The 14,587-nt window shown below is 38.4% G+C and overlaps 1 protein-coding gene across 1 annotated transcript in view; it reads right to left on the bottom strand.

The window, feature by feature from the left end:
- The window catches only part of CDC14B (cell division cycle 14B), a 55,387-nt gene extending 45,880 nt beyond the window's left edge, over window positions 1-9,507 (bottom strand). Inside the window, exons 1-4 of the mRNA XM_012640053.1 lie at window positions 8,887-9,507; window positions 7,406-7,496; window positions 6,783-6,858; window positions 4,143-4,235 (exon numbers count right to left, since the gene is read on the bottom strand). Of these exons, the coding sequence (XP_012495507.1) occupies window positions 4,143-4,235; window positions 6,783-6,858; window positions 7,406-7,496; window positions 8,887-8,935 (309 nt within the window). The 5' untranslated portion in view covers window positions 8,936-9,507. The remainder of the gene's footprint in view (window positions 1-4,142; window positions 4,236-6,782; window positions 6,859-7,405; window positions 7,497-8,886) is intronic.
- Window positions 9,508-14,587: the final 5,080 nt, after the last annotated feature.

The following is a 14,587-nucleotide window of genomic DNA, read 5'->3' as shown; positions in this document are numbered from 1 at the left end:
TATATATATACAAGGGAATATTATTCAGCCATAAGTAAGAAATGGAATTTTGTCATGTGCAGCAACATGAATGGAGGTCATTATGTTAAGTGAAATAAGCCAGGCACAGAAAGACAAATATCACATGTTCTCACTCACATGTGGGAGCTAAAAAAGTTGATCTCATGGAGGTAGAGAGTAGAATGAGGGTTACCAGAGGCTGAGAAGGAAGATGGGGATGAAGAGAGGTTGGTTAATGGGTACAAACATACAGATGGAATAAGTTCAAGTGTTCAATAGCACAGGAGGGTGACTACAGCTAACAACTTACTGTATACTCCAAAATAGCTAGAAAAAAAGATTGGGAATGTTCCCAACACAGAGAAATGATAAACGTTAAAGGTGATGGATATTCTAATTACCCTGATTTAGTCATTACACATTATATGCATGTATCAAAATACCATATATACCCCATAAATATGTACAATTACGATGTATCAATAACAAATGTAAAAAACTGAATTGGTAAACATAAAACATATAGCATGTACACATGTTTGCACATATACACATACATGTGTACATGTCCTGCTTCTATAAATATAAAAGCTTTTTTTAACAGAGATTTTTCTAAATTTTTCAAGAGTGCAAATACAGATTTTGTACATGACATCATTTTTACAACAAAATGACAAAACAAAATTTCGAACTTTTATTTTCAAAGGGCTCTTTTAACTATGAATGTTTAGAAAAGCATCTACTTTTCCACTTAAAATTTCACCTTTACTTTAAAATGACAGGGTATGTACCACCACCCGAAATCTGGCTTGGTGACAGCCACTGACTTATCACAGAACAGGGCAGCAACCATACCATTTTGTAAACCAATATGGTACATTTATCTTTTTGTAAAAAAAAGAAAAAAGCACAACTCTAGTTATCTTTTATATTCTTCAACTCTTTTACAATGGTGCAAAAAGGTTTTAGCTTCACTCTAATTTGTTATCAAAGATTCTACCTTCCAGATAGTTGACTAGGTAAAGCCATTTATCAGACCACATGAAGTGTAATACTTTGAAATATAGTAAAGACAAATGAATAGTCAATTCACTCTTCTGACTCCTTATGACACACAACGGCACCATCTGATGAAAGGACGAAAGGACTAATCCACGATTGACACATCAGTCCCAATCCCAATCCATATTTTAAGTATTTGTGAAGCCTCACCTCTCCTGCTTTTAAAATGAAAAATAAACAGAAGTACTAACACTTTATTTCCAAACCCCAAAGGATTATCTCACACCCTCTCCCCACCCCGCATTAGGTCCTTTTGAATACAGAAGAATGAATGGAACAAGATTCCTTTCAGAAGCCTAGAGTCTAAGAGCAGGGAGAAAGATAAATAGAGTCAGTCCATTTGGACTATTTCCTTTCTAACAATTCTTTCTCCAGGTTTTTCGCTGTTGTTTTACTATTATCACGCCAAATCAATCACTAAAAAGCCTTACTGTCTCCAGAATTCCTCAGGAATTCCAGAAAAGGTTATCAAGGCTGCAGATCAACTTACAGGGAATTACCACCCATCTCTACAAATCTTTAAACACAAGATTTAATAGTCTTCAACCAGATCAAAGCTTCCCTTACTTTGATGTTTATCTTTTGAGGCATCCATATTGCATCTTGCCATCTTGCCACTCCTTTCCTACTTTTTAATAAATTTCCTTTTCTTAGAAGTTTTTCTCCTGCTCCCCGCCTATCATCACTTCAGCCACCCAGCAATGCCTGCAAAGGCTTTTGTCACAGCCAAGAGCTGCAATCCTTCTGCCAACCTCCAACCTGGCTTGTAACGGGCAAGCATATGTCCAGATTTGCTAACCTGGCACTTCCCTAACCAATCAAATCAGCACTACCCCAAAAGTGCAAAATCTTGCAAGGGTTTCTAAATCTTACATTAACGACAGAAAAATTAACTTCCGTATGCCAAAATACAACCATGAACAAAGTCAAAACAAAGTCAAAAGGCCAACACCAAACTGGAAACAAATATGCCAACAAATTTTGAATAAATATGCCAAAGTAGTTATCACTAGTAGTTAAAAGATAGGAACAAAATTTTAAAAGAATAATTTCTTATTTATAAAATTATCAAGTGTTCTGTTTTTGTTTTTAAGACGACTCTGAGGTCCCACCACACCCACAGCCACCTTCTGAGGGGTTCTTTACAATGAAGTCACCGCACCTGGCTCTTCACAGACCCAGCCTTCTCAGACACATCTCATCTGACCAGAGACACATGACTGACGCAGAAGCAGCCCAGGCCACGCCGTCTGCTTTGGGAGCTGTGCTCAGGAGCACTGCCTCTCAGACGGAACTGCTCCGGCATCCAGATTTCCTCCCGGGCATATGAGGGCAGGACCCACAAGGAAGAGTTAGCACTTTTACTGTCACACCAAGGGCCATTTTCCAGGGGTACCTTTAATACCGTATGAACCCCAAGAATTCTGGTTATGTCCTTTTTTCTATAAAGCTGTCATGATTTACTTTAATCCACAGGGTTCCCCTCCTCAGTGACTGGTCAAATAAGGGGACCAAATGTCCCAGTTAAAACACCCACCTCTCTGTACTCTTTTTCTTTCTTGGGGCCCTGCATACACTTTTCTTTTTCTTTTCTTTCTTTTTTTTAAGGACTTTACTCCAAGCACAAGAAACACCAAAAAAACCAACATCTGGATAAGCTTTAGAAACCAAATTTTAACAGACATAATCTATAACCCCTGTTTCATACTTTCAGGGATGATAATAATAGTTTTCTGAGAAACACTTCTTTCAACTACCTTTGTGAGCACAAACAGGAAAACAAAACAAACAAAAAAGACCTTAATCGCTGCTGTTAATGATATACCTTAAACATAAAAAAGAAAATTATTAAATGTTGAGGTGCAATTTCAACTAGTACCATCAACTTTTGGTCTAATCTTTGTAAATTTCAGATTATCAAACTATATTCCAGAAAATAATTTTTAAAGGGGGGTAGGCATGACAGGGTCAAGTGGTAAGCTGAAAGTGAGGAAGAAAGAACTTATCCAAAGAGATCCCCAAAAAAACCCCTTTTAAATTTTATCTAGGACAATAACTATTACACCTATGGTGGTATGCGAGTGGAAGAAAAATCCCCTAGCTATTGCTTCTCCACTGAACAGAGTAGCTAGCCTCCTTACCACCAAAGAGACCGGGGGTCCTACTTTGGAGGAGCTCTTAGCTGACTCAAAAAACTGCAGCTTTAGGTTCTCCCACAGATGAATTCACTAAGTTATAGATAAAGTTTGATCCTTTATATTTTTTCAATTTTTTGTAGAGACAATGTCTCACTATGGTGCCCCAGCTGGTCTAGAACTCCGGGCCTCAAGCAATTCTCCCACCTTGGCCTCCCAAAGTGCTGGAATTACAAGCATGAGCCACTATGCTCAACCTGGTTGACACTCTTTAAAAAAGCATAGATAATGACAAATAAATGAAACTCGTAACTCTTACGTAAATACTGTTATTGCAAAGTATACTTCCAATGATCCAAATAGAACACATAGCACATCATGGCGTATGTAATCAACATATGTTCACCCACTTTCCTACTGACACACCAGTGTCTTCCTGCTAGATGTTTTGATGAAAACGGGGATGACCTTAGTTAGGAAAAAACTGCTTATATTCAAATTTTATAAAGCATTCATATGATGTACTTTTATTTTTGTTTTAATCAATACTGGTCCTGTCCCTAGTAAAATGATTTTATAACTCACTAAATGAATCACGAGTTAATAAAAACTGCATTGGGGAATTATTTTCTAACCTTAACAGCGATAACACAAACTTTTTTCACAGTAGTTGGGCAAATTTGTTTTTAAATAGATTTTTTTTAGGGCAGTTTTAGGTTCACAGCAAAAAAGTGGAAGAAGGTACAGAGATTTCCCATATACCCCCTTCCCCCACATATGCACAGCCTCCCTGAATTGGCCAATTTTTAAATATCAAAACATGTTCTTTCTGAAAAGAAGTCAAGACATTATCTTAGGAAAAGAAATTTCAATATTCCAATCACAAATGTAAAGAACTACTGTTGGGTGCATTTTCACTAAAACATTAGGAAAGTAAATACTTACCATATAACATCCAACAAGGAAAGCAGCATTTGCTTGTTTTCTCTGATCAGAGCCAGTAAAATGAATAATTTTCTTCCTTAACATTGTAATGGACTGCATAAAAATAGATAGCTGTTAGTATTTTCTTTTTAATTTCAAGTTTTTTAAAATTTTGTTTTGATGAAGACAAATTCCATACTCACACATATAAACATTCACATTGCAAGACCTTTAAAAGATTAACATTGATACTGAAAAATACCATGTACCTTCCCAAAAAAGACATTTTCTGGGATGAGAATAAACATATAATTAAAGGTAGAGGGGAGGAGACATGAATATAGATGCACAGCGGCAACCTTTATGTCACCAGGAGGGTTTCATGGAAGACAATTTTTCCATGGATGGGGGCAGGGGCAGGGAGGTGGGTGGGAGCAGCTGTAAATACAGATGAAGCTCTGCTTGCTCACCACAGCCGCTCATCTCCTGCTGTGAGGCCTGCTGTGAGGCCTGGTTCCTAACAGGCCTCGGACCAGTACCAGTCCAACACCCGGGAGGGGGGGCAGGGGCGGGGACCACAGGCATTAAGCATGGACTACGTCTGAAAGAACACATGAGAAGCTGGAAAGGGTGGTGGGAGAGACCTTTTCTTTCCTTTTCCTACTGTTTGATTTTTGAAAAAATCTGTCACAAAAACCTTTAAATTAAAACAAAAAGGTATACAGCACAGGGCAAAATTAATTCATGCTGTTAAATCAGGATAGTGAGTTAACTGTAACTGAGAGAAGGCACAGGTGGGCTCCCCTGGGGTGCTGCTAATGTTCTGTTCTCGATCTGATGATCAAGACAATTATCTATGTCTTTTCAGCCTGTGAAAATTCATTGAGTTCTACATCCATGATATGCACATGTTTCAGTATGCATGCATGTACTTCAATAAAAAGTTAAAAAAAAAAAAACGATATGAAATTTAAAATAAAAGGAGCACATGATTAGTTAGCACTTCCCCAGCTGTATTTCACTAACCTGAATAGAAAGAGATACAGGTCAGGATAAGGAACAGGATAAGCACATATTTCTTGGCTAGTCTAAGTCAATGCTTTGGTATTTTAATGTTCTAGTGTTTCAATGATAAAGGTGTACGTATTTCCCCTTAATTATTTACATGGAGTATGAAATCCAAATTTATTTAAAAAACAAAACAAAACAAAACCCAGGCTGGCCAGAGTGCAATGCAACAGTGTTTATAACTGATGGATCACAACCAGTTACAAATTTCTTTGTTCCTTCTCCATTCCCACTGCTTCGCTTGACTAAAGACGTAAATAAAAAAAACTCCAAAACCCAACCAGCACAAAGCACAAGACATTTCCCTTTCTAACTCTCCATACACTTTTATCACTATTAATTGAATACAAAATAATGTTTCAATCAGGTTAGATAGTTATTAATAATATGTTATAAGTTATTCTAGTAAATGATTGCAGGGGGTGGGAGGAAGGACTGATACATTCTTGGTCCACCAAAATGCCGTCCTTTTATCCAAGGATAAAAGTCCACAGACAGCTGAGCGCAGGAAAAAAAAAATCTTTCAAAATTAAAGCAAAGGAACAAAAAGGGGGAGGGGGAAATTATTTTTAACTTCCCAGCCCTGTATGAAACAAAAGACTTGCTACTGGCAACTGGAAAACGGGAGGGAGGAAACCTAAATACCCAAGGCCATAAATGTTTATATTACTGTTTAAGAGAGGTCAGAAAGAAGAGTCTCCATCTCTGTATAAATTTGTAGTGAATACTTTTTAATGCTCAAGGGAAAAAATCTGCCTTAGCTATAAATTTTTAATCAAAATAAGATAAATTTTTAATTAATAATAAATTGTATTTCTTCTGTGTAGTCATCTGGTAGGTAATCAATTAAATAAAGTTGTTTTTCAGAAAGCACCTGTTCCAAAAGGCAGTATTTTCTACTTGCGAATTTATAGTGACTAATTTGGAACTGCTAGCAAGCTGTACATAAACATTTCCTATTGTACATGGCCAGTAATTCAAAGTGTTTTAAATAAATGAATGGGGTCTAAGTTCGAACCAACAGAAATACACTTCTGTTAACTCTCAATGACACAGCCTTAAGGATATGCTATTTGCCTTCACTTCTCAAGCCCCTTATATGTAACAAAGGGTCAAAGTGAAGAGTCACAACTAGTAAAATATCATGGAAGTTTCAAGATCGGAGAGAAAGTGAGACGAGTTAATTTTTCTTGTTAGTTTGCTACCTCTCCCTATCAAAATGAAGGCAGGAAAGAACAACGACCAAAGCAAGAGAAGAGCTTCCCTTGTAAGGTTTCAGTTCCATTAGGTCAGACAGTAAGAGGTTCATGTAATTAATCAATTCCTACTTTGGCTTTTCAAGTATTTGAGCATCACCAACTCAAACCAGAACCAGATGATCCAAACTTAAACTCTTCATTCAAACTCTAGGAAACAAATACATTACACTATGACTTAATAAAACAAAAAGCCATGCGTGTGTCCCAAAAACCACTGTAGTGAAAAACATGGCATTTCCTTTTTAAAAACAGAGATACGATTTCCTTATTTTTCTCCCCAAGATCGAGCTAACAATGATTACTTAAGTCAAATCTTAAGTAAAAAGGACTTTACCTTTAATTTCTTATTTATCTTGCAACAATATCTGTAAACCATTGCCAGATTGAGTGGTCCAAAATCTGCGTAGAAGCTTTAAAAATGAAAAATAAAAACGTGTATGTATATTCTAGATGCTATGAATATAAATGCCTTTTTTGGTCTACATGATCAAATTAAGACAGGAAAGTATACACCAAATTGTTATGGACCATACAATTTAAAGGTACTGCTTTACTAGTGGAAGAAATATTCTGGTAAACAAATGCCTATTAAAAAATGCAACAAGTGCTGCAATGCCTAAATCTAATCTCAATTAACATGAAAATGCCTTCTATATTTAAAAAGTTGTTTTTCCACACATATTGTCCACTGGCAAAAACACAATATCTTAGTACACGTTTCTATCTCATTGTAGTGTAAACTATTAAAAGACCAAATCTAAATGTTTAAATTTAGGAAAGTTCTTTCATTTTAATTTTCCCCCCAAAAAATCTATTTTATTACCAAAGATTAAGAAAAGGATCCTGAAATTAGCAATCAATAGATTTATCATTTCCCAAGGCTACCTTCTTTATAAATATGACTTTAGATTCTTCAAAATAAAAGTTACTAACAATCTTTTAAAAAGCAATACTTACTTCTCATATTCAAGTTCATTATCTATGCTGAAATAATGTATATTTGATGCACTCTTTGGTCTGCTGTAGAGAATGGCAAAACAAAGGCGATCTGAAATGGAAAAATTGCAATGTTCCTTCCTTCGGGTTATTAAAACGCGTTTCATATACCATGATGAAACTCTTTTCAGATGAAGCCAAATTTTTATTTTTTCCATGCATGTTTCAGGTGGTAAGGGCAGCAATGGGTAATTACAAAATATTCTGGCTATTTCATGGGTAATAATAAACAAAATTTTTAAAGGAGAAATTGTCTTTAACTGTAAATTTCATTACTGGTAGGTGACTATTCATGTAATGATATAGTATGATTTCTGAAGGAACCTCTCATTAAACTTTATTCCCCCTAGACTAAGAAATTTCAGCAAATGGAAGCATGCATTTGATGGCTAGCCATCAGCATTATATTAAGTTTCTAGATGAATTTTGCTATGTTTTCAAGACATCCCAAAAAGTCATGTCAGTAAGATACTATTTTTTAAGTAAAGAGAAAGAATGCTTTCAAAACTGCTTCAAAATTACTGTTTATTGGGACTGGTCGTTGTAACACTTGCTGTAACATTTGGTTAAAAAAAAAAATTACTGTTTACATCTATAGAACACGACAAAAAAAACCATATGTTAATCCAACTGTTCTTAGGGATCGCTATTTTTTAAAATTTGGGAATCACTACTTCGGTATTTTTACAATTAGACAAACTGCCATTAAAACAGAAGCAATGAGAGGTTTCTGCATGAGGAGTCTGAAATGAGCTTGGGTTGCATAAACGTAGTTAGGCTGCTATGAGGTTTAGCAAAAATGGTAACAAGTAGTAATGCTCTAGAGGCTCCACACTCTCCCCCCAAAAAAGTTGCCTAAAAACCTTTGGTGAAACAAAGTCATCCACAATATCTAATAGTAATTCTAGTAGTGCTAGGAAAATACACTCGAGACGTGGCAAAATCAAGTGTAGCCTTTAAAATATATATTCATTCAGCACAGCTAGTGATAAGAAACAAAGGACGCCACCTGACATCCTTTCCCCAAATGATAATTTAAACTTTTTTGTCTTCAATTCAACTCATGCAACTGCTGCCTTTATTTCCTTGTAAACTCCTCGACTAAAATTTCTCCCAACCACCAATACTCAAACGGGTGGCAAGGCTTCTTTCCAACAACAAACGACCTTTGATCCTCCTGTACACTGTCCAGGGATTTTGCTCCCGTGGGTGGAGAGGCGCAGCTCACCTACCAGGCATGGGTGTAAGTACACAAGGGTCACAACCACACACATGCGCGGAGTCACCTCAAAGCCGGCCTGGGAATTGGAGGCCACCCACGCCCGTGAGGCAGCATCAGCCTTGGCCCCAAAGTTAAAAAGCACCTCTTGGCCAGCGTGATCGGCTGCGAGTGCCTGAGCGGGCACCAGGGATGGGGAAGCCCCGCGCCCTCCCACACTCACCTTTGATCACCTCCACCACCAGAGGGGACCCTGCGCCCTCCCGGCTCATGACTCCAAAGCATCTGGAAGGCGGGGCGGAGGGAAGGACCGAGTGGGTGGGGGACAACCAGCCTCAGAGAGAGGAGGCCCTCGACCACACCCCCGAAGTTTCAAAAACAAAAAGTTTAAAGGGCCGAGCCCAGGCACCGGCCACAGCGACACCCCTTGGCCACCCACCACGGCCACAGACGCAGCCAAGGAATTGCCAACGCAGGCGGGCCAATCCCGGAAGTTCAAAGCTCCCCAGAAAGGACCCCAGGAGAGCGACAAGAGAGCGGAGTAGAGAAAGCGCCCCTCGCCCGTCAGCCCTCTCGGCTCTGGGGACGCCAGGCGGCCGTCTGCGCGCCGGGGCTCTGCCAGCGCCCCGCCAGCGCCCCGCCAGCGCCCAAGAGCTGTGCTCAGAGGCTCGGAGTCGGGACGTGCGTCAGAGAAGCCACCGGGCCTTGCAAAACGAAGCGTCTCAGAAAGCTCCTTAGCGATTAAAAGTCCTCTGCGCAGAAGGGCTCGGTCGGGGCGGCTGACCACAACCGAGGGTGACGCGCAGCGCCGGCCGGGCAGGCGGGGAGCGGGGCAGCCGGCCACCTCCCGGGGCCGCGCGCTCTGGCCGCCCCGCCACCGCCGCCAGGGGGCGCCGCAGCCAGTAGAGTCAGCCTTCTGGGAGCCCGGCCCCAGCGGGACCCGCCCGCCGCGCGCCCTCGCTCTCCTGCAGATGGCCGCGTGCCCGGCACGCTCGCAGTGCTGGCGGCTGACTGAAAAGGGACATCTTCAAACTTGCACCAAGAATTAAAGGTGAGCCTAATACTTGGGCCATGCGTTCCCTTAAAAATATTGGGGTGGTTTTAAAATAAAAATGTTGACACCCACTTAAGCAACCACTTAAAATATTTTCTAAACCTATGTTCATATTTTAATCTCAAGTGAAAAAAATTGAGATGCAGTAGAAATGATCTCCATTATTATAGATGATACGGTGCTGGGATTGTAGGTGGTTTTCATTCCCTCCCGTATTTTTCCAAGTTATCTACAGAAAAGCATTACTTTCTATAATAGACATTTTGGCATCAAAAGCAAACCTGCATACTTCCTAACCTTATTCTAAAATTCCAGATGGTCAAAGACTTTTTTTTAATGTTAAGGGAAAAAAAAATCCCATGAATTCTCAGCTGAGGAAGACTTTTCTAAATAATACAAAATCTAAAAGCCAAAAGAAAATCGACTGGTAAATTGATACACATTTTTAAAATGGTTTTCATGGCAGTAGACACATAAACTAAGTCGAGTGATAAACTGGAAAATATATTTGAAGCCTATCTCAAGAAGATTCCCAACTTCAATTTATGTTATCGCAAAAATAACAAATGCAAGTGCAATTCAAATTATGATGTACTATTTTTCCCTCGGGCTGGCAAAAATCATGAGAGGTGCACAAGGCGCTGTGTGGGGAGGGTGAGAACACTCACTACACTGCCTGTAGGTGGGAGTATAACCTGCAACAGCCCCCGTGAAGGGCAACAAAAGGGCAGTGTGGCAGAAATGTTCAAGATTGAAAGAGAGCCAAGATAAACTGTTAAGTACCACCACTTCTGTGTGTGTATGTAAAGCTTATATCCCACACATTCATGTGGTTGTACATGAAATCTTGCACAGCAAGTCTCTGGAAGGAGACACAAGAAACAGATACAGTGGATGCCTTTATATAGGAGGAAACTCGGTGTCTGGAAATAGGGGGAAGAGTCAGAGAGATTTATGCCTTTTCATAGCTTTTGAATTTTATACAAATTACAAAGCTTTTGAAAAGTAAAGTCACAGGCTAACAATGTTTTCCCAAAGGTGACTCTTCATCAAGATAGGAGGCATACAATGAACACAGTGTGAGGCAACCTGGAAAATATCTAAACAAAGGAACTGGTTAGTAACATCTTTTGGTTTCCACCCATCCCTGGAAATTCCAGTTTCTTTTAAAAACCCCGATTAAAACTAGAAAAGTAGCTAGATGGAAGTGGAAAGAGATTTTTCCCTCCACGCTGCAAGTTCAATTCCCTAGGGGATGTTTTATAGATTATGGGGGGGGGAATACCACTAATTTTTGATATCCAATTATCTCAGCATTATGTCAATATTCTTTTGTTAGAGAAGTGTTGCAGAGATGAGGGTGCTGAGCTGAGACCATTTATTAGAAACCTGGAGCTAGAAACAGGGCTGTTTACAAAATTTTGCTTAAAGGTCCATGGTTAACCATGTATCCCTCCCCTTTGATATTTTCATTGTCAAAAACAGAAAACTTAAGTAATAAATCTTCTTGCTTACATATCTCTGTCACATAACATCAACACTCCTGCTTCTCTGACTAATACAAAGGAAATGAAATCTCATGATTTAAGAATGTTAAAAAAAAATTTTGAATACATCCTTGGGCCTAATTTGTCTGCAAGTCTGGATTTGGCTTCCAGGTTGGCTTCCTCTTCCTTTAACAAATATTTGTTAGATAAATGAAAAACATTTTCCCGCATAACAACTGTAGGTATTTGAAGATAATTAATCATAAAACAGAGAGGGGTATGTTCTAAACCTATTGAGAAACATACGTAGGAGTCAGGTGGGAATCATCATATAGCATGTTCTGGTTTACAGGACAGGTTTAAAGAACTCCGTTTAGACCTAGAGACACGGTGGGCTTTCTACACTTTATATTTCCCCCTAGAGCTGGACAGACTGCCTTCACAGGTCCTGGCAGAGCAAATGCAGAGGTACAAGGCTTTGCTTCAGGGTGGGAAAGTCAACCTTTGGTGAGCTCACCACCAGACAGGCAGAAAGGAGATTTCATACCCTAAGAAACCAGAAAGAACAGGCTCCACTTGGACACTGACTGTTCCTCAGAGATAGACCAATAGACTTCAGGCTGTCATCTGAACTTTGAGGGAAGTAGTGACCAAGGGGAACAGAGGAAGAAATGTTCACAAGTACTGATTTAAAAAGCACCACCAGCAGCATAACCCCCTAAAATTATTGAGAGTTTAGTGCCAGGTATTGTATTCAGCTCATTACAACCTATGAGGTAGACACTACTATCGATATTTTCCAGTAAAGGAAACCTAGGCCTAAAGAGTGACTAACCTGTACAAGGTTACATACAAAGCTTGTTGCGAAGTGGCAGAATTAGGATATGAACACAGGCTATTGATTGAAGTCTGAGGTTTTTATGTCCCAGTCTCAAAGACTTGCCTGAATATAAATCAAGAGTAATTAAAACAATATGATTTTTAGCACAGCAATATGCAATTTTGACAATCTCGATCCAGACATATATGAATATTTATGAGAAAACTGATATTTCATTCAATTCAGTGACAAAGGCCTTATTCAACAAGGGGCAGATGTTTACATGTATGAAAAGAAAATGAGGTTCTAACATCACATACTAAATAAAACAAACAGCAGATGAAATAATTTTTTTTTTTTTTTTTGAGACAGAGTCTCACTCTGTTGTCCAGGGTTGAGTGCCGTGGCGTCAGCCTAGCTCACAGCAACCTCAAACTCCTGGGCTTAAGCAATCCTTCTGCCTCAGCCTCCCAAGTAGCTGGGACTACAGGCATGCGCCACCATGCCCGGCTAATTTTTTTCTATATATTTTTAGTTGTTCAGATAATTTCTTTCTATTTTGTTTTTAGTAGAGACGGGGTCTCGCTCTTGCTCAGGCTGGTCTCGAACTCCTGAGCTCAAACAATCCGCCTGCCTCGGCCTCCCAGAGTGCTAGGATTACAGGCATGAGCCACCGCGCCCAGCCGAAATAATTTTGAAAAAGCTGTCAGATAACCATAAAAATTATAGTGAATAATTTTATAACTTGACCTGGATTATTTTAAAGCATGACACAAAGCAAGTCATAAAGGGAAACTAAGAGACGCTTGGGGGAAAATATATAATAAAAGGTTAATTATCACAACAGATAAAAAGTACCTCCAAAGCAATACAATAACCCCAAAGAAAAAAATCAAAAAAGGCTATGAACAGTTAACTCAGAAAAGAAATACAAATGGCCAATATCATATGAAAAGAAAATCAATCTTGTCATTCAATATAAAAACAAAGTCTGTCAACAAACAGATTTGATTACAGGAGAAAGTCATGATAATCTCATTAAATATAGAAAAGGGAGTCATTAAAATCAACACTCATTTCCAATTATGTCTGTGCACAATGGAGCTAAAAGAGAAGTTCCTTAACCTGATGAAGATTGTCTTCCAAATACTTATAGCAAATACTTATATCATACTTCACATGCCTTAACTTTAGAAGCATCCCTGAAATAAAAAATAAGACAAAAATCACCACTATCGTTACTGCCACTGAACAATGTAATAACTGGAAGTGCTAGCTGATGATGCCAAGATAAGAAAAAAAAAATAAAAGAATTAGGAAGAAACAAAATTGTTCTTATTTACAGACAATGATTGTTACCTAGAAAATACAAGAGAATCTGTAGACGAACTATTAGAATAAACTAATAAAGTTTTGCAAAGTTTCTGTATATAAATGATTAACACAAAACCCAAGAGTTGGCCCAACTTGGTGGCTCATGCCTATAATCCTAGCACTTGGGAGGCCAAAGTGGGAGGATTGCTTGAGGCCAGGAGTTCAAGACCAGTCTGGGTCTCATCTCTACAAAAAGTAAAATAAATAAACAAACAAACAACAAAAAACAACCCAAGAGCTTTTCTATATACCTGTAACATGGTACACCTGTACCAATTATAAAATGTAATAGAAACAAAATGTTCATATCCTTTATGGATAAATGGAGAAATAAAGAAGGTTTATCAATGGGAAAACTCAGTATCATGAAGATGGTAAGTTCCCTCATACTAAATGCAATTCTAATCAAAATCTCAACGGGTCTTTTCATGAAACCTGGCAAGCTAATACTAAAATTAATCTAGAAGACCACAGGCCGAGAAGAACTGAGAACATTTTTAAGGAGAACAGGAAGGGAGCCCTTGCCCTACCAAATATTGAAGTTTACAATAATTTAGGCAGTATTAGCACAGTGTAGTATTGGCACAGATATAATAAACAACAGGTAAAAACAACAGCCCAGAAGGAAAGCCAAATATAAATGGAAACATCACATATGATAGCTGTGGCATTACAAATCAATGGGAAAAGTAAGAATGCTTAATACATTGTTGGAGACAATTGGTTGTCCATATTGTTGAGAGTGGGGAGGGAGGAAGTTCAATCCCTATCTCATACCATATGCCATTACTCTATAAAGAAGAAAAAATCTTAGTGGATAAGAAACCTAGATATGAAAATAAAAGCTTTAAAAGTTTTAGAAGAAAATATGGAAAGGTAATGCATAACAATGGAACAGGGATGGATTTTTTTTTTTACACAAAACAAAAAGACCCAAACTTTAAAGCAAAAGATTGAAAAATCTGATTACATAAAGATTTAATGTTTCTGTTCACATGAGCTCAGAAACAAAATTTTAAAAGATAACTCACAAAATAGAATACAGGTATAATGCATAAAACCAATAAAGGATCAGTGTTTAGAATTTACTAAGACCTATACACCAAAGGAAAAAAGTTAACTAACACCCTAATAAATAAACGGGCAGAGAGGGTGGGATAAGAAATCCACAAAAAGAAGAAACTTAATT

The sequence above is a fragment of the Propithecus coquereli genome, unplaced genomic scaffold (assembly GCF_000956105.1).
Source record: "Propithecus coquereli isolate 6110/MARCELLA unplaced genomic scaffold, Pcoq_1.0 Scaffold147, whole genome shotgun sequence".
Lineage (NCBI taxonomy): Eukaryota > Metazoa > Chordata > Mammalia > Primates > Indriidae > Propithecus > Propithecus coquereli.
The sequence above is the reverse complement of the archived record's forward strand: the minus strand, read 5'-3'. Positions and strand labels throughout refer to the sequence as shown.